The sequence below is a fragment of the Asterias amurensis genome, chromosome 15 (assembly GCF_032118995.1).
Source record: "Asterias amurensis chromosome 15, ASM3211899v1".
NCBI lineage: Eukaryota > Metazoa > Echinodermata > Asteroidea > Forcipulatida > Asteriidae > Asterias > Asterias amurensis.
Genome location: NC_092662.1, coordinates 16,326,154 through 16,351,205, shown reverse-complemented (window position 1 = coordinate 16,351,205; position 25,052 = coordinate 16,326,154). Strand labels below are relative to the sequence as shown.

The 25,052-nt window shown below is 39.6% G+C and overlaps 3 protein-coding genes across 4 annotated transcripts in view; 2 read left to right on the top strand and 1 right to left on the bottom strand.

The window, feature by feature from the left end:
• Nucleotides 1-5,617, bottom strand: part of LOC139948413 (uncharacterized) — a 41,720-nt gene extending 36,103 nt beyond the window's left edge. Inside the window, exon 1 of the mRNA XM_071946559.1 lies at nucleotides 5,123-5,617. Within this exon, the coding sequence (XP_071802660.1) occupies nucleotides 5,123-5,387 (265 nt within the window). The 5' untranslated portion in view covers nucleotides 5,388-5,617. The remainder of the gene's footprint in view (nucleotides 1-5,122) is intronic.
• A 3,413-nt stretch (nucleotides 5,618-9,030) lies between these two features.
• LOC139948070 (deoxyhypusine synthase-like) lies at nucleotides 9,031-13,754 on the top strand. The gene is made up of 8 exons (XM_071946090.1): nucleotides 9,031-9,569; nucleotides 10,110-10,277; nucleotides 10,844-11,062; nucleotides 11,488-11,574; nucleotides 11,865-11,970; nucleotides 12,245-12,348; nucleotides 12,925-13,050; nucleotides 13,173-13,754. Exons 1-8 carry the CDS (start codon nucleotides 9,372-9,374, stop codon nucleotides 13,269-13,271), a joined length of 1,107 nt encoding a protein of 368 aa, XP_071802191.1. The 5' UTR covers nucleotides 9,031-9,371; the 3' UTR covers nucleotides 13,272-13,754.
• Nucleotides 13,755-14,351: 597 nt separating this feature from the next.
• On the top strand, nucleotides 14,352-24,981 carry LOC139948159 (TBC1 domain family member 15-like). Of its 2 annotated transcripts, none has more exons than XM_071946215.1 (15): nucleotides 14,352-14,503; nucleotides 14,691-14,789; nucleotides 15,272-15,398; nucleotides 15,613-15,829; nucleotides 16,484-16,586; nucleotides 17,492-17,683; nucleotides 18,335-18,463; nucleotides 18,761-18,864; nucleotides 19,453-19,562; nucleotides 20,116-20,232; nucleotides 20,484-20,590; nucleotides 21,016-21,115; nucleotides 21,384-21,481; nucleotides 22,041-22,157; nucleotides 22,730-24,981. In XM_071946215.1, the coding sequence occupies exons 1-15, from the start codon at nucleotides 14,480-14,482 to the stop codon at nucleotides 22,934-22,936; spliced, it is 1,851 nt and encodes a 616-aa protein (XP_071802316.1). In that variant the 5' UTR covers nucleotides 14,352-14,479; the 3' UTR covers nucleotides 22,937-24,981. The 2 variants fall into 2 exon arrangements, with proteins under 2 accessions (XP_071802316.1, XP_071802317.1); XM_071946216.1 differs by having other exon boundaries at nucleotides 19,453-19,547; nucleotides 22,730-24,974.
• The last annotated feature ends 71 nt before the right edge of the window (nucleotides 24,982-25,052 follow it).

The following is a 25,052-nucleotide window of genomic DNA, read 5'->3' as shown; positions in this document are numbered from 1 at the left end:
TTAAGGGCTAACTACATGTGTTTTCAAAAGGATATGGCAACAAATCATAAAGCAGATACACAGTGACACATATAAGTGACATATATGACAGGTGTGTTGTGAAGCTATGGCAGGCGCTTGATCCTCCTACAACCGCAGCGACCACATTACTTCATGAAACTCTGGATCAGCCACATGGTCACACAGGGTCACCGAGAAAGTTTGTTCTGACTATGTGGTGCTCCTCTATAGAATGGTTTAGGATGTCAAATCCATCAAGAAAAAAAGGTCGCAAAAGTGGTCACAGACTACAAATATATGAACCTATCTAACCTGAAAATAACTCAAAAAGTCGTAAAATACCGATTAGGCTATCTAGATATTTTTATAACAATTTTAATTTGGTGTGATATGAACTCCAGAGCTTTGATGTCTAGCTAGTGTAGATTTTTCTATAACATCCCCAATACTTGTCGTACAGTAAATAAATGTTTCTCACACAGGTTGTTGTATCAATTCTAAAAGCATTTAAATGAGATCTAAACAGAAAGACAAGTGTATACTTTGGGGTCAAATTGTCGGCATTAAAATACCAATGTGAACAGTAAGTACAAAAAAGGTCTTGTAGGTTATGTACAGTACAAAGACAATTCCACAATAATTCATTTTTAAGTCCCGTCGTTTGATAGCAAATCATAGAGAATTTTTTTTGACATTCTGATCATGATTTGAAACTGGTATCCGATGATTTTTATAAGATTTGATTCAAACTCTAGGGCTATCTATTCTAGATTTTTCTAGATCCTCCATAAGTCGTAGAATACAGATTCGGCTATCTGGATATTTTTATGAAGATTTCAATCTGGTGTGATTTGAACTCCAGAGATAACCTCCCCATAACTTGTTGCAGACAAGAAAAAGAAAATGGAGACTAAACTTGGACCTTTATGGTGCGGCCATCTTGATTTTTCTCCCAATCAAATCAATGTAACCGAACCGAGGCTGGAGGGAGAAATTAGTATGGTTCCTTTTTGAACTATGAATTTTAGCATCCGTTACTTATGTTGGATACAGGGAATATGACCAAGATGGTGGCAGCCTGATACCAACTGGTACAATGTTATTTCTAAGTAGGGTAACCCCATTCTCATAATAAATTTCCAGTGAAACTTTATGGACACTCTTGAGCAGTTCCCCCATCCCTGTACACATTTATTTATAAAACTACCTGTGTGTACTGTATAGTATGTTTATTTGAAACTAGAAATGGCTTTAATCTTCTAATTGTGAGATCATCTGAAGCAGATTTAAAAAATTAAACAAGGCAATCATCTTAATATTCAATACAACTTTTTGATCTATATTTGACAAGCAATTAGCCCTAAGTATTGGAAGCAGATGCTAAATTCCTTGGAACCCATGGCTGTGTCAAGTCAAATTTAATCCCCACCATGGGAACAAAATACAAAAACAATTACATATTGAGCCCCCTACAATGCATCAAACTAATTGACCGGGTCGCAAGTTTGACAGAAAATTGTAAAACACGCTCTTGGATTATGTTGACATTGGTTGTGGAATGTTTTTAATCTATGATGAAGGTGTATGTAGGCCTACATGTATGCCTTATGCACCCATACAAGGTCCGGAACATCTAGATTTTTCTTTCTGGCCCATGTCAATGTCAATGTAAAATGCTGACATAAGCAAATCCACATGGAAACTAATGGGCACATTAGACTTACTAGTTAGAAGGTCACAGTGCCTTGCATAGTGTAGTATACCCTAGTCTTGGTGCAAGACGTTTCTCGTTTTCCTTTCAAGAACACCGCGGCTAATTCACCAACAGCGCCCGCACCGACTCATCTGATTTAGTCCACCCACCGCACCGTCTCGCACGGCGTTGTGTGGACTAAGTCAGGTGAGTCGGTGCGGGCGCTGTTGGTGAATTGGCAGTGGTGTGCGTGAAAGGAAAACGAGAAACGTCTTGCACCAAGACTAAGTATACCCAAGTTTGCGTTGTGACTAAAACCCTATACTCATACATTGAATAAATCATTGTTCAGAAATATTGTTGGGTTTGGGTTGAACAAAGACAAAATTACTAGAACACACACCCTCTGATCAAAAACACCAGAGCTTGAGTCCAGTGCGATTGACCGCTCAGCCACAGCAAGTCACCAGTTTTCACATATATTTGATTTTGTGTTTATTTTAAACTGTAGAGGATAATATTGAACTTTTTTTACAGGGTTCTGTAAATCTGAGTACTAAATAAATATGGGACTTTTTTCTGTCTATTTAAAGCAATGATAACAGAATCTGAAAATGAATAAAGAAGAGGACAACTTTAAAAAGATTCTCTACATTATAAAGAGCTTAATATTTCGGGCAACTAAACTAACCTACGGGCACGCAAACTTTTGAGCAACCGTATTTTCAGTTGTTGGTTGCCCCAGCAAAATGCCTTAACTTTGCAGCCTACAACACTTAAGGCTTAAACTGAAAATAATTTGAAATTCAAGTCATTAATTCATACCACTTTTTCATCCATTTTGAAGTCAGTGTTTCCAAGGTAAAATGACAACATTAATTTGTTTGTTTGTACTCAGGACAAAGTTGTTTACCCAAGATCTGGCTACGTACCCAATCCCTTAACCAGTGGATTTAAGCATTTGGGTTTTTCTGTGAATGGTTTTGTTTGTATAATGTCAGACACAGTTTGGGGTCAAGGACCTCTAGTAATGATCCCTCCAGCTGTCATAAAGTCTGGACTGTTTTTTGGCAAAGCCTTGGGGATCACTTTCTTTTATTGTGGTCTCATCCTACTTCAGCGTCCCAAAGGACTCAAATTTGTTTCCAAAAGGCAAACTGTTGCCAGCAAAAGTTTATTGCTAAGGAACCATGTGTCTTCTTTCAAGTTTCACATCCAACAGCGACCCCTTCTGGTCGCAACATGATACCTTTGAGCCTCTTTGCTCAGAGTTGAACTTTCTAGACTTTTATACTTCATGGTTTTCTCAAACATAAATGCAAAGGAAACAGTTCTGGGGAGGGGGGGGGTTCTGCCGTTGCATAAGTTTTTATGTGAGGTTGTTGTGACAGGTATACCCTACACTTTAGAACAACTTGAGAATAATGTTAGTTGCTACAGGATGAACGACTCAAAAAAAATTTATATATCAATTCACACTTCAGACGAGAGATCACAAAGTATGGTGAAAATTACCCTCTGTGCCAAGGTCTTACGAATCATGTTGCGGTTTGGGGTTACTTTTTTTAAAGGTTTAATTTGTAAACACGTACAATGATCATGTGGTTTGTGGTACTGCCAGGTTACTGGGGCTACACCTGCTGAAGCCTTTAGGTGGTGAAATTCATTTCCTCTTCACTAATCTAATTTTCCTCATACCACAAATGAATAATAATATTGTACATGCAAAGTAGTTCACTTGTGAGAATGTCACTTGAAAAATGCAATATTGACTGAGCCCAATTTCACAGAAATGCTGAAGCACACAATAAAGACAAGAAAAATCTAGAACACTATTGCTAGATGGTTACCAGCCAAATATAGCTTGTCACGTGTGCTGTTTGTGACTTTTCCCCTGTGGTTTTTCTCCCCTCAACAGAAACTTGAGCCATAATTTCCTGCCTCAAGGGCAGCTCTTCAAAACTAAACAGGCCCTTGGCACCACGATATTGGCTCATAAGCCCAACCATTGTTTCGCAAGAGATTATTCAATTGTACAATTTTAAAGGGTATCGTGCTACTAAAGTTTGTTTTGCACAACTCAAAGTTCTTTAAATGACATTAAATGTAGGAAGATTTTGTGCGACGAAGCTGATTTGTTTTCTATAGTAAAACAATTGTTTAAAGACACTGCCAGTGTCTGGACACTATTGGTAATTGTTAAAGACAAGTGTTCTCACTTGGTGTATCTCATATGCACAAAATAACAAACCTTGAAAATTTGAGCTCAACTGGTCATCGGAGTTGCGAGATAACTATGAAAGAAAAAAACACCCTTGTTACACAAAGTTGTGTGCTTTCAGATGCTTGATTTCCAGACTTCAAATTCTATTTTTAGGTCTCGAAATCAAATTCGTGGAAAATTACTTCTGCCTCCAAAACTATGTCACTTCAGAGGGAGTCGTTTCTCACAATGTTTTATACTACCAACCTCTCCCCATTACTCGTTACCAAGTGAGGTTTTATGCTGATAATTATTTTGAGTAATTACCAATAGTGTCCACTGCCTTTAAGTCCAAAATATAAATTAAACCATTCAACTTTTGTAATACCTGTATCAGGAGTCAGTCAACGAAATCAAATAATGAAGATAAATCCTGCTTGTTTTGAAAGGAGAGTTATTTTTCATATTATATTATTACTTTATCCGCCATGAAAATCAAGCATATACATAGGAAAAACATAAATTTGACACTGATTAAAAGTCAAGGATATATCCCGAAAAGGTTATTAAAAAAGAGCTTATTTCCATCGAGGTCCTTAAAAAACACAAGACATGTAGATAAATGCAACAGTTAGCAATAAGACTCGCATTCGAAGTTGATGTATATCAATCAATCAATCAAACAGGGGTGACAAGGTCCCAGCGGTAACAAGACTGACTTTCTAACCCCCAAACAAGGTGTATGTACATTATTTTAAATCACACACAGTAAATCTAGTGTAAAGTGACATTTTCAGAAGTTAGAGTGGAATGGTATTGTCCTCTCAAAATACACTGTTACAAGACATTAAACTGTGAACATTTACTACTTACAAGGCAATGTCTTACATGTAGTAGGTCTCTAGCTACATACATGTACACTGAAAATAACCGGCTCAGTTTGAGCCAAAAGACTGGCTCAAATGTGAAGCCAATCGTGGCTCATTTTAAGCCAACATTTTGAGCCATTTTGTGAACAGAGGAGCCGGCATTTTTGGCTCAAACTGAGAAAGTTGTTTTCCAGTGCAGCCCTACTTATAGAAACTGTAACAAACTTTAAAGCTCCCGAGGAGCCTTAAGTTTCTAGAAGTAGTGTAGTCCCAAATACTTCTTTGGACGGATGTACTTGTTGGAAGATAGATATCAACAAAGAAGGAAAGCTGAACAAAAACATTGTATATTATTACCTGGTGGTAGTATTCTCTTATCTTCCTGAGCATCAGCTAACATCAACCCACGTCGCAAACTCCTACCGGACAAACTACCGATATTCCCCCGTGTCTCACACGAGTGCCCCCCGGTGCCTGTCCCAAGCCGACCGGGCCAACCACTGTCTCTGCACCCATAACTTTGAGGATGAAAAACTTCCACGGTGGCGAATAAAATATCGTCCAAAATATCTCCAGTAGACACCAAGAAAAGCACAAATAGGGTCAGAGCCTCTGCTCTCATTGTAAATATTTAAAGTGGGACTATCTAACACATTGCAGGGGTTCGTTTTCACATAAATGTCTGGAACAAATGGTGAAGTTGTTTGAAGAAGTGTAACGAAGACGAAACCAAAATGTTTAACTCATTTTGTGTGTGTTCACACGGCAGTCGTATACAAGAAGTCCACCTACCACACAAACAACGCAGACCTTATGGTACCTCGACTTCTCACGTCTTGTAGCCTTGACTTGTGTGCGTGCACGACCCAATGAGTGATTTGATGGTTTGTGTGAGCAGACGACTTCTGACGGAAAAGTGGTGCAGGCCACGCACGACCAATCCGAAAGTTTATCAAGTTTCACCATGCCAGTTTCAACCAATCAGGTACAAGAGTGCAAAATTTTAACATTCTTTGGTGCTCCATGGGGCATGGAACCCCCCCCCCCCACCCCCGGCCAAGTTCATTTTCTGCTTGCATTCTCAGGAAATTATTTGAAGGATTCACTTCTGACAAGAGGAAAATAGTGTTTCAGTAATTTCAATTAATGGAGGGGGATACCCCCCGCTCTGCCCCGTATCCGCGGGTAAGAAAACATTCTCTTTGTTTCCTGTCCCCTTCAAATCCCACCTCTTTGAAACCTATTCGTTGAAATAATAATGTTCTTTATTGTGTAAAATTATATCTGTGTCACTCGCAAGCTTCAGCATTTCCAATAGTATGCATTGAATGCAGAGATGCCAAGTCCAGGGGCCAGCTATGCGTGACATTTTTCAAAGCTCAACATTCCCCCCCCCCCCCCCCCCCGAAAAAAAATTGGCAGTTTTAGAAGGCCTTTCGAAATCGCCGCCCAACTTTTTTTTCCTTTTTTTTTTATAAAAAATAAATCAGAAATTTTATTGTGGACAAAAAAGTGTGCCAAAATGCATCAAAAACCTCTTCAGAGTAATTAAAACTAGCATGAGGTACACAGAATATGTTGATGGTTAATGACTACACAACCATACATAAGTCAATGGGAAACTACACAACCATACACAAGTCAATGGGAAACTACACAACCATACACAAGTCAATGGGAAACTACACAACCACAAGTCAATGGGAAACTACACAACCATACACAAGTCAATGGGAAAATACACAATCATACACAAGTCAATGGGACACTTCACAACCATACACAAGTCAATGGGAATTGACACAACCATACACCAGTCAATGGGAAACTATACAACCATACACAAGTCAATGGGAACTACACAACCATACACATGTCATTGGAAAACTACACAACCATACACAAGTCAATGGGAAACTACACAACCATACACAAGTCATTGGGAAACTACACAACCATACACAAGTCAATGGGAAAATACACAACCATACACACGTCAAAGGGAAACTACACAACCATACACAAGTCAATGGGAAACTACACAACCATACACAAGTCAATGGGAAACTACACAACCATACACAAGTCAATGGGACACTTCACAACCATACACAAGTCAATGGGAATTGACACAACCATACACCAGTCAATGGGAAACTATACAACCATACACAAGTCATTGGGAAACTACACAACCATACACATGTCAATGGGAAACTACACAACCATACACAAGTCATTGGAAAACTACACAACCATACACAAGTCAATGGGAAACTACACAACCATACACAAGTCATTGGGAAACTACACAACCATACACATGTGTAAATGGGAAACTACACAACCATACACAAGTCAATGGGAAACTACACAACCATACACATGTGTCAATGGGAAACTACACAACCATACACAAGTCAATGGGAAACTACACAACCATACACATGTCAATGGGACACTACACAACCATACACAAGTCAATGGGAAACTACACAACCATACACAAGTCAATGGGAAACTACACAACCATACACAAGTCAATGGGAAACTATTCAACCATACACAAGTCAATGGGAAACTACACAACCATACACATGTCAATGGGAAACTACACAACCATACACAAGTCAATGGGAAACTACACAACCATACACAAGTCAATGGGACACTTCACAACCATACACAAGTCAATGGGAATTGACACAACCATACCCCAGTCAATGGGAAACTATACAACCATACACAAGTCAATGGGAAACTACACAACCATACACAAGTCAATGGGAATAATATACACAACCATACACAATTCCAGAGATGCCAAGTCCAGAGGCCAGCTATGCGTGAGATTTTTCAAAGCTCAACCCCCCCCCCCCCCCCCGAAAAATTGCTAGTTTTAGAAGGCCTTTCGAAATCGCCGCCCAACTTTTTAAATTATTTTGTATTCTTTTTTTAATAAAGTGACTGGTAAAGGGTGCTGATGTGCATGCACGTGGCGCGCGCGTTCAAACTTTGTCACTTTTACTCCAAACGGCAGCAGCCGATGAATGGTGGGAGCTAAGACTTATAGAGGGCGCTATGCTACTTATGGAAAAAGATTGCAACCTAGGGCATCCGACATCATTTTAGTGTAATTTGTATATGACATAATATTTTTAGACACGCAAAACCAAAACGAATTTCACTGTACCAATATTTATTTATTTTTTACAAGTGACAATAAAACAGTATTCTATTATTCTATTCTATTCTATCATCAAGCGGGTATTTTCTAACGGGTGTATTTTGCAAAATGAAATCTGTCTTGTCCTCTCTGATGAAATTACAGGCGGCCGACACAATGAAATGTGAAGCATATGACAATTCTATTGAAACAATTATTGTTCGGTCATGAATATCTTGATAGCATGCAAAGGGTGCTTGTTTAAAAAAAAAAAGGGGGCACTATCAACGGGCGACACTGTCCTTTTCAGGGAACTCGGGCAAAAAAAACTTAAACCATGCTCTATGCTTAGTATGAAATGGGCAGGAACACGCTTAGTACACTGTCCGCCGGAGATTCTACTCCCCATGCGGGAAAATTAAAGGAACACGTTGCCTTGGATCGGACGAGTTGGTCTATAAAAAGCGTTTGAAACCGTTTGTTATGAAATATATATGGTGAGAAAAGATGTTTTAAAAGTAGAATATAATGATCCACACAAGTATCTCTCAAAATTGCACGGTTTTCTTTTTACGTCGCGAACTATCACGGTCGGCCATTTATGGGGGTCAAAATTTTGACCCCCATATGACCCCCATAAATGGCCGACCGTGTTATTGGACGAGGTAAAAAGAAAACCACGCAATTTCGAGGCATATTTGTGTAGATCATTGTATTCTACTTTTACATCATCTTTCTAACCATATGCATTTTATAATAAACGGTCAAAAACGCTTTTCAAAGACCAACTCGACCGATCCAAGGCAACGTGTTCCTTTAACATGGGCTGGAAGAGGAAGACTCAAAAGATGACTATCATCAGAACCATTTTGCCGGTTTTTTTTTTTTTGGGGGGGGGGGGGGCAGAATCTCCGCGGGAGACGCCACTGAGATCGCGGCATCACGCGGCTAACAGAAACGCCCTCTATCGACGTGTGTAGTGTTTTACCAACTCAACAAAAACGTCTTGCACAAAGACTAGAGAGGGTCATGACCTACTACTCTTGCTGTACACACGTGCCTTCTGTGTGTATGGTGCGCTGCGAGAAGCAGAACACACTGATCCCTCAAATAAAGTGGGAAAAGGACTTGTTTCATTCAATTCAGCTCCCTGTCTGCAGTGTGAGTAGTATGACATACAGGCCTACTCTTACTTAGGTCTGGTCAGGGGCTAACGAGTTTTGCAATAAATATTTCATTGCATATTCGTGGTGCAATCACTACAGTACCACTACGGTAGAGAACTGACTAGTGACATTGACAGTACACTTCATCACTTTTGCTTTGGGCGTTCTTATCCCTTCGGCAGTAGACATTTTTGCTTAAGGACCACAGAAGAAGTGATCACAAGTACAGCGGCCCGGGGGTACAGAACTTTACCCCAAAATAACTTTATCGAGAATGGCCGAGCAACTTCCAGCCGCTGCATACCAGGCGGCGCTTGCCGCCTCCAGCGGCTCGGTGCCTCCTGGTTCGGTAGAGGTTCGTGGTTATGACTTTAACCAGGGCATCGACTATCACAAACTCCTCCAGAGCTACAAAACCACTGGTTTCCAGGCCTCAAACTTCGGGCTTGCTGTTGAGGAGATAAACAAAATGGTATGCATCCTTCTTAAATAAAAATTAATTAACTTAAAAAGTCTGTTAATGAAATGGCAAGTTAACTAAAGGGAACGTTTATATGGGAGACAGTAACTGTGGGGCACTGTTGACATTTGCAATTTTGTTCTAGACGCAAATGTCAAAACAACTTGCGAATTTAACAAGTACAGAGCCCCAGTTGGGAAGATTTCTGTGTCCTTTCACCATTTTTTTGACTCAGTTTTACCAATGAAAAAAGTGTTGGCAGGAAGGCCAGGATAACTTTCCGTATGGCGCCACCACTTTTTCACTCATTTTCACAAAAAGAGATATCTCATTGAGGTAAATTAGATACTATATTATTTTATATCGAATGAAAAAGTGGTGGCGCCATATGAAATCTTTTCCGAAGGCCATTTAAAAAAAAGTAAACCAAGTAACTTTAGCACTGTACTCCTTCTAATTTTGTTGTATTTACATTTTAGGCCGCACCAACTGATGATAAATCGTTAAAAAGAATGTTACACTCCACAAAATATTTGTCGTATTTTCCCCCAGCTCGACAAGAAGGCGGAGCCATTGTCAGAAGAGGAGGTTGTCAAGGGAACAGAGCTTAATCCGGTGCACCGAACGAAGACTAACTGCACCATATTTCTTGGCTACACATCTAACCTGATTTCCTCTGGTCTGAGGGAGAATCTTTGCTTCATTGCTCAGCATAACTTGGTCAGTTCTTACTCGATCACAATTTTGCTTAAAAGGGAACTTCCCCCCCTCCCTTTGTTTTTTTAACCCTTTTATTGTTTTGACCCTATACAACTGTAGATGTATACAACAAAACTAACCTGTGGATATTTTATATCACTTCAAATCCAAGTTGGGTGGTCGGGTTGGCATAGTGGCATCTTTCCTTGCCTTCCACCTCTCGGGCCTTGGTTCGAATCCCACTGGGGGCACTACGTTGATTGGGTTTTCAGTTCCTACCTGACTGCATGGGAATAAATCTCTGGGGTGTTCCTCCCACATCTAAAACTGAAAAACTCCTTCATTGTCTTCTTGCTCGCGGTTATTGGCTAGTATAGTGATTAGGTTTTCTTTTGTGAGAGTCCTTGGCTTCATAACCAGAATAACTGCTTATTTCTCTGGGGTTTTATTCCCACATCTAAAACTGAAAATTCATTCCTGGTCTTCTCTCCATTGGGGTCTTGGCTAGTATAGTAAATTAAGTTTGTTTTCGGAGAAAAAATTAATTGAAAAATGAAATGAAACATCAAAGTTTTGATTTTCATCAGGTGGATGTAATAGTCACTTCAGCTGGCGGTATCGAGGAGGACTTCATCAAGTGCCTCGCTCCGACCTTCATGGGAGATTTCAGACTGTCTGGACGAGAGCTCAGGAGCAAAGGAATCAACCGCATCGGCAATCTTCTGTCTCCTAATGATAACTACTGCTTGTTTGAAGACTGGATCATGCCCATCTTGGATCAGATGCTACTGGAGCAGAAAACACAAGTATGAAGACGGGATAGGGAGGGGAAAGGTTGGAGAGGGGGATGGGATGGGGAGGGGGTAGGGCGGTGAGGGGGGACGGCATATTGAAGTTCTCTTGAAGGTTTTAAGTCACCATGGTCTTGTGGTTAACCTGCAGGACTTGCATTCACAAGTGTGTGGGTTCAAATCCTACCAAGCTAACCGCTGATTTCACAATGACTAGAAAAAGTGTTGTCGTCCAGTTACTGCATCACAACTTCTTGATTTGTGCAATTCATAAGCATAGACGTTAAACCAATATTTGTATGAGAGAGTTCGGCTGTTTTCAGCTTGGTGTTTATATCCCCTTGTGGGAGTTTGCTGAGTTCCCTTTTCGGAAAATAATAACGACAGACAGACAAAGTTGTAGTAACCTTGACATTTTGTGTATTGTTTTTTCACTTAAGGGGACGCGTTGGACGCCATCCCGTATGATCGCCAGGCTAGGCAAGGAAATCAACAACCCAGAGTCTGTTTATTACTGGGCGTACAAGGTACAACATCAACCTCTCAAATGTTTGTTTTTAGCAGAAAATATTGCCTAGCAAATTTCTATGCTAAGCAAAGAGGGGTGGGGCACCAGTCACAATAATGTAAACTGTTGGTACAGTTTCTGCTAAGCAATATTTTCTGTGCTTTGCAAGGTTTTGTGCTTACAGGCTTGATAAAATTGGGTCCTGGTATTGTACCCATTACAACTTTTTTGTTTCTTGGTAAAAGAAAGCTCTTTCAAATTCAAATCAAATTTTATAAAGACTTGCGTCTATTTTTCTGTTTTTTTTAGAACAACATTCCAGTATTTAGTCCTGCTCTCACTGATGGGTCCATTGGAGATATGTTATACTTTCACTCCTACAAGAATCCTGGATTGGTGCTTGATATTGTAGAAGGTAAGAACTCGGATTGTCTGACTCAAAATCAAGATTTAAACATGATTTGTTTCTGTTTCACAGTTTCTGTCAAGATGTTACACAGGGAGGTATTGGTATACAATTGAAAAACACAATCTTGTCTGCCCCGACACTAAATCCACTTGCCTTGTGCCCGGGGTCTCAGTGCCTCGGGCCTGTGATGCAGTGTAACATTTGAGCCCTGTAAATTTCCTTTGTTTTCTGATGTATTTTGTTTTTGAAATACATATTTAGGTGTTTTTTTTACTTTCAGATATCCGGATAATGAACAACCAGGCGTGTTTTGCAACTCACTCTGGAATGATCATCCTAGGAGGTGGGCTCATTAAACATCACATCTGTAATGCCAACCTTATGGTAAGTATTAGTACCACTATGATACGAAGATTCATCTTAAGTTGAGTTGTCTTGACATTATTGTTAAGATCAATCTCAGCTCTTTGTGAAATGAAAATCTTGATTCGACATCCTTTGAGCGTTCGGGATTGCCGGGCCCAAGCTCTGGTGTTGTCATCAGCAGAGTTTGGGTCCGATGCCTGGTCATTTACACTTTTAAATGTGCCCCTGAGCAGGGCACTAGACCAGAATAAGTTAGAAGGTAAATGCGTTCTACTTCACCAGACAGGCTCCTAGTGGATGATACCCATGCCTACATCCTTACAGACTGTGAAGGGGGGTAGCTCTATTACGGCCCCAGAAGTAGGTGGCTCCTAGTGGATTATACCCATGCCTACATCCTTACAGACTGTGAAGGGGGTAGCTCTATTTCAGCCCCATGAGTAGGTGGCAACATGTCCCTGGCGACAGCTGATTTAGATTGACAGCCCAAATCAGTTAGATGTAGCCCTCACCTTAAAGTGGACATCCAGTCTTGTGATACATGTATTAAAAAATGTCTCATGTTTTCTTACACCCCTCCCCCCCCCCTTTCAGAGGAATGGAGCGGACTTCTCCGTCTTTCTGAACACAGCTAATGAGTTTGACGGTTCAGACTCTGGTGCCAGACCTGACGAGGCAATCTCCTGGGGAAAAATCAAGACCACTGCGTCACCCGTCAAGGTACAAATTAATCCAACATTATTTTTAAAAAATGAGTACAGCAAATGAGTACAGCAACAATTAAATTCTCAATGCTCTTTTTACATCAATTAACTTTTTTCCCTTTTTTTTTCCGTTTTCAGGTATATGGTGAAGCGACCCTCTTAGTTCCCCTCCTGGTGGCTGAAACATTCGCCCAGCGAGTAAAACTTCCCCACAAGACCGAAGAGATTATTAAATAAGAATGGAATCTACAAATTGCTATCTAAAGCATAGGGCTGGGGGACATTTTTTTTCTTTTTCTTTTGGGTAAGGTGGGCAAGCACAGATAATATTTTTATATTAATGCTGTTATTTTATAACACCACACGTTGTATGATTTTAAAGAGAATCATGTTTGTAAAATGTTTCCACCTGTTAAAGTGTAGAGTTTTTAGTCCAATATCACAACTCTTAACATTAACATTTATTCAACATTTGTTTATAAAACAAAATTTAATGTTGGGTGCCCAACAAGATTTGCTTGGGATTGTACCATTATTGGGGTGGGGGAAATGAGAAGATTGAACCTGGAAGCTCGCTTGATGTTTTTTACCAGTTTCAATTCTACCCATAAAAATGTCTGAATTCTCTGAATTGTTCCTATTTTAAAATCATACAACTGGAATTGTAAAACTTATTTTGTAACTTTATTATGGTGTGCATTCTTTTCTGTAAATAAACCAATTCAGCATAGTAACTGAAACTGTTTCATGATCTGTTGTGAAGTTTGATTGTAAAAAAAATTGATATCTGAAACTAAAAAGTTGCATCCCCTGGCTGCTGCTTCCCAGGTTGTATCGTAATTTGGGTGTGATCCCTGGCTACACGGCAGTTAAACTGCTGTATGGCTTCTGACTGGCACCTCCGAACAAAGATATATTGGCAAAACAGGGACACTGCCAACATAATGCTAGATAGCTCAGTTGGTAGAGCGCCGGCACGTTAATCCGGAGGTCGTTGGTTCGAATCCCACTCTAGTCAATTCTTTGTTTAACCCTCAAAATCATTGTAAGAAAAAAAAAGCAATTTCGTTTGTAGGAATTATTAACTTTGGAGGGGAACAAAGTTCCTGATAAGTTTTTGGCCATTAAAATTCCATGAATTCTTCTAATTTACCTCTTTACAATCAACCTCTTCCTCAGCCTCTTAACCTGCTTGAGGAAGAGGCTACGCATGATGTGGCGTCTGAAGTTTTTGTATGAGGACTGGTCACAAGTCTAGGGATCGGATGATCTCGTACTAATGGTGGCGCCCTTTCAGTTGCGCCAAATCATCACAAATTTGTCCTTCGTCATGTGAGGATGAGCTGAACTGATGTCATAATTTCCATAAAATAAATACTTGGAAACATCGTATTCTTGGCACAGACTGATTGTCTGAAGTTGATGATCAACATCAAGTGTATTTCATGATGGCATCAGGAGATGTAGAGGTATGGATGGGAATTTAACGTAGGAAATTGTGTTAACAATTTGTTGACGGTCGACACACACAGCAGCACGGAATTACATTGCAATTGCATGCTAGTTGCACTTCCCCCTTTTTGATCTTGTTGATTGACTTGTCTCAGCTGTCCTAATTGTTTATTACTGTCATTTCTTCACCTTATTTGCACACAGACGCAGGTGTTGTACGAGCAGAGTGGTGTATTTATACACACAACTCAAGATGAAGCTGGTGATGTTCTGTTCGGAGGAAAGATCCAGGTGATCAGAAAGGTATCGCTAGGTTTTGTTTCTTCTTCTAAAAATCTAACCAATTTGTCGTGAATAAAACTGAATGAATAGGTTGAAGAGCTAACGCATTGGTATTTTTTGTGAAGGGTTGAATTTCCAATAACATGCCTGCCATTTTCATTTTTAAGAAAGGGCACTAGCAAAATATCAAGAGAGGGCGCTGTTGAACCCACACAAAGGTATAGGCGTTGCGTGCTGGAGTTGTAGAAACTGCATAGAAACCGCCCCATATTCCTTCCCACAACGCATTGCGGTTCTGAATTCGCGATAAACCTTATTGGAAAATCTGAAAGTCAATGGGAAACTTTTGAATGGGCACCAAGTGACCAAGGCAGAGACCAGGGGGCAATTGTGGTTTTGGCCTCCGCTTGTTATTCCAGGCCTTGGTTAAATTTATTCTAATCCTCCATTCCAATAGTATACGTTTCAGTTTTTTAATTTTATATATATTTCTTTTTTAACAGAGTGATGGAGCGTACATTGAGTGGAACCCGACCAGGGAGATCGAGAATCATAGCCCAGAGAAAACTGAGACTGACTGGACCGTTGTAAACGCAGTCAGTTACCAGAGAGAAAACAGCAAAGTAACAGGTTGGTTAAAGCTTGATACACAAGGGGTTCTTTCAGAACCATCCAAATTCAAAGAGAGATTTCATGTTTCTAGATCATACTTCCACTATGCAATATTTTAACTCCCCCCCCCCCCAAAGAAAAAAAGTAAAAATAAAAAAATTAAAATAAAAGTTGGTGTTTAAATCATGTACAGTAAGATTTATACTGTTATTAACTACTTCCCTACCTACAGAGAATGTGACTGTTGCACAGCCAAGCCGACGAAGCCGTTACGCAATGAGTTTTCCCTTAGTGGACACTAAGACCATCCGTCGATCCAAGCGTGGTCTGGGCTGGTCGTACCTCATGTTCGTGCTGAAGGACGGGGTGTCGTTACCCCCGCTGCATTTCCACGAGGGGGGCAGCGCGGCGCTGGTTAAAGAACTGAAGAAGCACGTTATTATTTCCACGTGAGTAACATCTTCTTGACTTCTTAATCTTTTGGAGACCAAAGTGGTGGTAAGTGGCTCATACTGAAGTGCTCATAGCGGCCACAAACAGCCTCAAGATTTAACCCACTTATGTTCAAACAAAAGCAAGAGCAAAAGGTCAACGAAAAGTAATGTACTGAAAAGACTTTTTGAAATGTTTCCCATGTTAAAGGAACACGTTGCCTTGGATCGGTCGAGTTGGTCTTTTGAAAAGTCACATTCTCTGTAGGTAGGGAAGTAGTTAATTATAGTATAAATCTTACTGTACATGATTTAAACTTTTGACTCCCATAAATGGCCCACCGTGTTAGTTCGCACAGTAAAAGGAAAACCACGCATTTCGAGGCAAATTTGTGTGGATCATTGTATTCTACTTTTACAACATCTTTCCAACCATATGCATTTTATAGAAAACGGTTGCAAGACGCTTTTTATAGACCAACTCGTCCGATCCAAGGCAACGTTTTCCTTTAACGAAGAATCTACAGTTCTAATATAAACTCAGAAAGTTATATTTCCTATTAATTTTTGAGAAAATAAAATTAGCTGTTCTATTAATTTTTCTGACATTTTCTTGAAAATAACAGAACCAAAAAAAACCAAAAAAACATATCCTTCATTTCCTCTTTACAGAAATCTTACAGATTCTTGCCAGTTGATTGTGCTACCTCACAACACAGACGCTCTGACGCAGTCCTTTACTGAGCTAAAGATCATGGGCGAGACTTCAGCAACGGTAAGCCAACTTGTTGTTCTTTTTTTTTGCATTGGAGTAACAGGCCTTGAATTAACCTGCGCCGCACCCACAGCAATTGCCCCAGTGCCTTGTGCTTTTGCTGTGGTGCCCTTTGCAAGATTTCAATAAAATTTTACAGCAATTTATCTCCTAGAAGTCCCCCTTATCAGAGGAAATCACTGTCCCTCTTCAAGAGCAAAGTTAAAGGCCTGGAGTAATTTTAGCTCTTGGCAACTCAGAGGTGACCTGATCCACTGTATTTAGTATGAACCCACAAGAGGAATTTCAAAATACATTCCCACCCAGAGAAAATTAAAGGGAAGGTACACGTTTGGTAGTTACTCAAAATAAAAATTAACTTAAAAACTGACTTTATAACAAGCATTGGAGAGCTGTTGATAGTATAAAACATTGTGAGAAACGGCTCCCTCTGAAGTAGCATAGATTTTGAGAAAGAGGTAATTTCTCACTAAAATAATAAAAGACTTCTAGCCAGAAGTCTTTTATTCCTATCTGAAAGCACACAAACTCGTCCAACAAGGGTGTTTTTTCTCTCATCATTTTCTCGCAACTTCGATGGCCAATTTAGCTCAAATTTTCACAGGCTTGTTATTTTATGCTTATGTTGGGATACACCAAGTGAGAAGACTGGTCTTTGACAAATACCAACCGTGTACCTTCCCTTTAACTGAAAATTGAACGTTTATACTTTTGCTTCTTGGAGATTTCCTTGAACTGGTAACCTGTAAATTACCTCACCGGATACTACCATAAAACTCTTTGGCGAAAAATTGTTTGTTAAACAATTTGCAACAATAAATTCTTTGTTGTTGCTTACCTAATATCGCAACAATTTTAGTCTCTTTTTATTATCTTTGTACAATTGGTTGTTATTTCATCATCAGAAGTTCTTCAAGGACCCGTATACCGCAACAATGGGTGGGTTCTCCAAAGTGACCAACTTCTTGCGTGATACTTTGACGACGCCCACAACCAGTCGACCCTTCGATGAGTACGCTGAGCTGATGGCTGATCTGCCTAGTATATTATCCGTCAACTCAGAGGCCGAACAGAGCTATGAAATGGTTGTCCCAGAGGTAACACAAAATATGTTGACTCTATACCTCATGCATATATGCGTCAATAAGTATCAGAGGCCTTTTGAGAGACGAGGCTTCATCAGACTTACTTTGATTTGCAGATCTTTTAGATGAAATTAAAAGCTGTAGAAAAATCTAGCACCCTATTCCTGATTATCTATAATTATTAAAGTCTGTGAATAGGCCTTCCTGAAATGAAAAGAAATTGCTTGTTATCAAAACAGATTGTTATTTTGTTTTGACTCTGGCACTGATTTGTGATACACACTTTATACTCAGTCCAACTTTTGCGGAAATGCAGATCTGAAAGCAACTCAAGTGTGATGTTAACCCAGGATCCCTACATAAACACTTTTTCTCACATTGGCAAGATGTTACGGTGTCAGTAGAGTTGTAGTCAAGTCATGGTGGAGTCTTTTACTAAGTCTTTTGCTGACGTGACTCAACACTAACCAAACTTGAAACACTAGTCAGACTCGAAACACAAGTCGGAGTTCTCAACCCAAGTTCTACAACACTGACTCGTTCATTCATGGAGATAAATAAATAACAGGCTATTCCCCTGACCTCCATATCATTTCCGACCTAAGTTTAGTCTTGAAACAATTAATTCTAATAGATTTCATCCACACTCTGTTATCTCAACAGAGCAGACTGGGTCCGAGACCGGAGGTGGAACGGAGGGACCCCCTGACGAAGGCAGAGTGGGAGAGCCATTTGGACAAAGAGGGACGGGTTATTGAAGTCCCTGAATTGCTTAAGAAGATTTTCCAAGGGGTAAGTTTATTAAAGTGTGTTCTAAGTGTGTATTTTTCTTAATGTTTTATTCATCGTTTGAAAGTGTGTTTTAAGTGTGTCCACCTACTTAATGTTGTATTAACTGTTTATAAATTGTGTTTTCAGTGTGTCTAAATGTTTTGTTAATGTGTCTCCTCAGTTTGTATTTTCTTTATCTTTTCAACTTTTGTTCTTGTATTTCATCTTGATTCTAGGTTTTCCTTGCTAGTTTTCAAAGTGTGTTCTCAATGTGTTCAGTGTGTTGTTAAAAATATAAATGCCTGTGATTTTTCTCAGGGTATGGACCCGTCGTTAAGGAGGGACGTCTGGAAGTTTATCTTGAAATACTATCCCTGGAATTCCACAAGGACAGAAAGGATAGCACTCAGAAAAAGAAAAGAGTAAGTCTGAAATAGTGAAGACGCGTCAATTAATTTGAATTGTATCATTGAAACATCAAGTTATTTTGAAAAATTTATGGTAATAAAAAATAAAAAAATTCCCCCAGTCAGAAGCCATCATAGAGTTATATATAAGAACTAGAGGGCTCATTGGCCTATTTACGCGCCCCGGCATGCGCGCAGGCGGCCATTTTCTAAGTTGACAAAACAGCCATCTCACAGCAGGTGTTTGTGCGGCCATTTTCTAAGTAGAACAAACGGCATCGCGTGAGCGTTCAATAAAAAAAAACTCAAACGTGTATTTCATATTCAACGCGTGTACAGAATGGCGCGCTTGTCATCTTCCGGTCCCGTCGCATTTGTGCAAGCAGCATCACCAGTGCGCCCTCTAGTTTATATATATAACTCTATGGAAGCCATTCACTCGAACAATGATATTTACAAATTTAACATTAGGACTAATTCGGTATAGAGCCAGCAAGTTAATCCAGCATGCACAGACTAAAGTCCCGCCCAAGGAAATTTTCTCAGTCTAACTCAAATTTAGTTAGACTTTACCCAGTCAGTTTCCCTTGTTGATTGTTACAGGGATGAATATTTCTGCATGAAGGCCCAGTGGAAGACGATCACCCCGGAGCAAGAGAAAAGATTTTCCACAATCCGCGAGAGGAAGAACATCATAGGTATGTCAATCAAAGGTACACAATACCTGGCATGTGACTTTTCTTTTCTTTTTTCTTTTCAAAACGTTGCCATAGAAAACTGAAAAACACTGTACGAAAGTTAAGTGTGATCGGCCAGTACCTCTGTTTTTTTGGCAATTAGAAAGTTGCATGTCTGCAATATACCTTGAATCGTTTCAGGGGTGTGTTTCATTGTGCGAATAATGCAAAACATTTGCAAATTTTGAGTGGAATGTTTCTTATCTTAATCCCCTACATTTTCAAGAGAGAAGGGGTTTTGCCGTGGTGTTTCCGACAGTGGCTGCTGGATTAAATCATTAACTGTTTAGAGAATAAACATGAATGCACAACCCTACCTAATTAACTATTTAAACCTTGTTTGGGACGAACTTGCACACATTTCTTTTTTTTATACTTTTACCGAGAAAGACTCTGCTGAGGTCAACAGCAGAGTTGGTCAACAGTTTGCAACAGCTAATTATATTTTCTCAAATATTGAACTTTGCAACTATATTACAATATGAAATACCTAAAATAGTTTTTGTTTTTCCCAATTCTTTGATTTCAGACAAGGATGTAATACGAACGGACAGGACGCACCCATACTATGAAGGGGAGCATAATCCACACCTTGAAATACTCAATGATGTTCTCATGACATACTGTCAATATAACTTTGACCTCGGTAAGATATCCAATCTTTTAAGGGAGGGTATACCTTTTTTTAAATATTTTACAATATTGATAACCATAAAAACTTACTTGGTAAAGAGCAGAGTAACACCATGTAATGACTATCTCTAAATGAGTTGGGGTGGTTCTGAAAAGAACCGTTGGTTTCAACTCGCACTTTGATCAGTATGCACTGTTCGTCTTCTGAAGAAAGCTGGATAATGATGCCATTTAACATTCTGACTGCTTCTTCTCCATGTTCAGGTTATGTCCAGGGGATGAGCGATCTGTTGTCACCTATACTGATGATCATGGAGAAGGAGGTTGACGCCTTCTGGTGCTTTGCAGGATTTCTCGATGAACTGGGTCTGGTAAGTTGATTCTTTTTCGACAAACGATAGAGGGCGATTTTTGTTTCCAGATTTCTGAGGTTGGCTCAGCAGTTTCTGTCCCTGCCTTTCACCTCTATGGACCCTGGTTTGATTCCTGGACAGGAGCCTTGCATGTGGATTTGGTTTTTCAGTCCCTACCTGACTGCGTGGGTTTCCCCTATTTGAATTTTCCTCCCACGTCTAAATGTCTTCATTGTCTTCTTTACAAAAAGTTGGTGTGTTGTTTTCCTTAGGATACTTTGCCGACTATAAAATTCAGAATCAGAAAACAAATGCAGGAAACTTTGACCTTTAAAGATGCTGTGTACATGTGCTTTCTGAAAATAGCTACTGTCATAGAAATAACCATTAGGTTTGGAGAGAACTTCTCAGATTAATTTGTATGATTGTTTGCTGACCTACAGGTCATGAACTTTGACATGGAGCAGGAAGGCATGAGGAACCAGCTGATGCAACTCAACAGCATGATGCAGATTGTGGACCCTAAACTCTACAGCTATCTTCGTAAGTACACCACAAAAAAGTGATTAGCAAATTATCAAATAAGAAAAACTTGGAACACTTGGTGTTCACCCAATGTTGGAATTTGTTTTCTTCTCTTTTGTAACTGTTACTGAATGACAAACACTTTGTGGCACTGATCAAATTGTTATCTAGAAACTTGTGGTTTGACACCTTTCGGAGTATAATAATGATAATAAAGAACATTTTAAAGTGCTGGTATCTGTTGCAAGCGGTTTTAAACAATTGTGTTTCTGTTTTGTTTGCTTAGAATCCAAAGAATGCAGTAATCTTTACTTCTGTTTCCGATGGCTTCTCATCTGGTTCAAGAGAGAGTTTACTATGGATAATATCTGCAGAGTCTGGGAGGTAAGGACCCTTTTTTTATCTTCTAGACCTGCCAAAGAATAATTCTGCTGAGCACAGAGTGGTCTGCTAAGCCAAAGTAGGTTACCAACCCAGATCCTGTAGAACTTTCATGCTAGAACGCTAAATTTGTTTGCTTCAGTAGCATGGGACATTAAGCCGTGTAACAACGTCCTTGTACTAGGTTTGGTAGAGCACGTAAAAGAACCCAGCCGTCGGTTTCACCAAACTCATCCTAACTTAGGATTAATCTAAGGACTTAAGACGAGTTAAGTTCCCTATCTGAAGACGTAGGATGCATGGACCCATCCTAAGTTAGGACGGGTTACTCGTCCTAACTCGAGATAGGATTAATCCTGGCGTTTCAAAATCGGCCGCAGAACACTTATCAGGGAAGAGTAGGGGTTAACCCAGGTGTTTCTGGTTCACATAGTAAGCACCCTTGTCTACAGGTTTCCTCAGGCTTGCGGTCTACACTGATTAAGTTCACCTATGAGGCATCCTTGATTTCATTACCAGAAATATATAATTATGCTAACAACTATTGTGCTTTTTTGTACAGGTTATGTGGACTGGCCTCCCGTGTAAGAATTTCCATTTCTTGATGTGTCTGGCCATATTGGATGGAGAGCGAGACCTTCTTGAGAGGGAGAACTACGACTTCAATGACATCTTAAAGGTAAGCATTTGATTGAGTCATGGAAATATTGTATAATGTATTGCAGAAAGTTCCTTGTATATAGATCGTTGTTTTCAGTCCCTGTGGGAATTTTCTTCCACTTCTAAAACTGACATTAACTGGGTCTTTCTCAACACAGGACCCAATGGGAGACTTTTGGGACTCTTGGTGGCAGCAGACTTACCAGGTAAATCCATTGTTCTCGGTAGTTTGCGCATGCTCAGAGCTACGTACACAATGGGAATTTACCTGGTAAGTCTGCTGACACCTAGCGTTCCAAAGTCTCCCATTTCATTAGGCAGAAAATTCTGCTTTGCAAATTTGTTGACTTAGCAAAAAAAGTTACCTGGGTACCAGTCGCAGCAATGGTAACTGTATGGTGTTCTGGCTGGTAACCTGTTTGTGCTGAGCAAGTTTTTGTGCTTACAGGCTTTATGAAATTGAGCCTTGGTATCTTAAGGCCTACAGTCCAGAGTGCTTTTCACTTTTACGGGGTCATTTGGTTTCGTTACTGGAAATATTTACTGATAACCGTCTCTGATCTCAATTCATGTCTTTTTGTCCACCCCCAGCATGTGAATGAGCTGTCATTCCACATTGACATCGAGGTGATACTCAGAAGGGCCGAGGGAATCTACCTACAGCTCCTGGACTATCCAGACCTCCCTCAGGCTCTCAGGGATGTTATCGGATTGACTCTAGAGGAGAACGGAATGACGGAGGATGGTTCCCACGCATCGGAGAGCAGCATTGAGGTACTGGCCGACCCATCAGAATGAAGAAACCCAAGGTGTGATATGATGCTTTTTGTTTTTAATTATATACAGACATGATATTCTCCCTACAGTAGTCTGATTTCCAATTTTTTGGCTTTTGAAAAAATGTGAACAAAAATGGTGATTAGATATCCTGAAAAAAAGGCTTTTAAAGCCTACACCATGTGTACATATAGGTCAACCCTTATACTTGATAAAAAATTCCAAGTTTTTCCCCAATGACTAAATATCATGCCTGTATATTGCGCAGTCCCAAAGAATGACCATCGCGCTGTGAACACTATTACCCCTTGGCCATATGCTTCATTCCTCAAACCATCTCAGCTCCCGTGGGAGTATACAGCTTGTGCAGCCAAGTATGTACCGCACTAAGCTAAATCATTCACAAGAACCAGCTGTACTTTTTTGTGAAGGCCCCTCCCCCCATTTGAATGTCACATCCACATAGTCTGTGCCAATTTGATAATTATACGATAGTTTTAATTATGTGAAACTTTGAAAGGCTTGATGGCATCAGGCATAGCAGATAACATTCCACTGTTTATGTAATCTGCCGTGGATTTCACAAAGATTTAGGACTCGTCTTATCTTGAGTTAGGACGAGTAACTCTTCCTAACTTAGGATTAATCTTAAGGTCTGCATGCTACAGTGCAGGGTTCGGACTCGTCCTAAGTCCTAAGATTAGTCTTAAGTTAGGAAGAGTTTTGTTCAATCGACGGCAGAGCTTATAGGTTTCCCAAGAAAAGACGATATACCTGGTTAGTCTGCTGCCACCTAGAGGCCCCCTAAGTCTTCCATATTCTATCACTGGAAAGAACTAACAATAAATCTCCTATACAAATCTTGTGTACAAAATTTAATTCTTGACAGTGGATTTTAAGAGGTAGAACAATTGGTTTCAAGCAATTAAGTCAAATGAGATTAATATAATGTACAAAGTGGCATCAATACTGTAATGTTTAGTGTAAATGCTGAAATAAGACCATTGATAAGTTGTATTTATAACCTTGTAATATACAGTGATGTGTGACCCTGGCATGATTTCAAAAAGAGTTAAGATTAAGCTTGGGCGATATCACGATATTATCGAATATCGCAATATTTATTTGGAAACGATTTCGATATCGGATGGATTTGGTTTTAATCGAAATATCGATATATCGCGATATATCGCGACATATCGCGATAATCGCGATAATCGCGATATATCGCGATATCGATTAAATATCGTGATGTATTTGCTAGCTGAGACATCTTGCACCCCATAGGTTTGGAGTAAAACCAGAAGAATAGGTCATTAGAACACCTCTCTTATGCCATGACTGTCTCTTCTACAACTTTCACTTGGAGTTTGAAGACTGGTGATGTCAAATTTAATTAATCGCGATATATTGTCGGCGATATATCGTGAATAAAATAAATCGATATCGCCCAAGCTTAGTTAAGACTAGTCCTACATGTATCTTGAGCTACTCGTCCTTGCTTAGGACTAGCTTAAATAAAGAAAGTAGCTCAGCACATTAATATTATGCAAACCAAAATTAGATAAGTTGCCGAAATACCATGTCACGTGTACCATTGTTGAATGCTAAAATATAGGGATCAAATATAGGTATCCTTACTTAGTGTATCCCGACATGCGTTAATAAAACAAACCTGTTAAAACTTTGGCTCAACTGGTCATCGAAAATGATGCAAGAAAATAATGATACATCAACTAACTATCCTTGTTGATTAGAATTGTGTGCTGATAGATGTGTGAAAAAGGCCTGAAGATTTTCCCAGATTCAAATTTTGTGGGTGAAAATTTACCTCTTTCTTTAAAGCTACATTTCTTCGAAGGGTGTTTTATAATATCAACAGCTCTCCAGTGCTCTTTACCAAGTAAGTTTTTATGCTCAATAATTGAGTAATTACCCAAGGTATATCCTTACATTAAAGGAACACGTTGCCTTGGATCGGACGAGTTGGTCTTTGAAAAGCGTTCTGTTACCGTTTGTTATAAAATCGGTATGGTTAGAAAGATGTTGTAAAAGTAGAATACAATGATCTACACAAATATGCCTCGAAATTGCGTGGTTTTCGTTTTACCTCGTCGAAAAACACGGTCGGCCATTT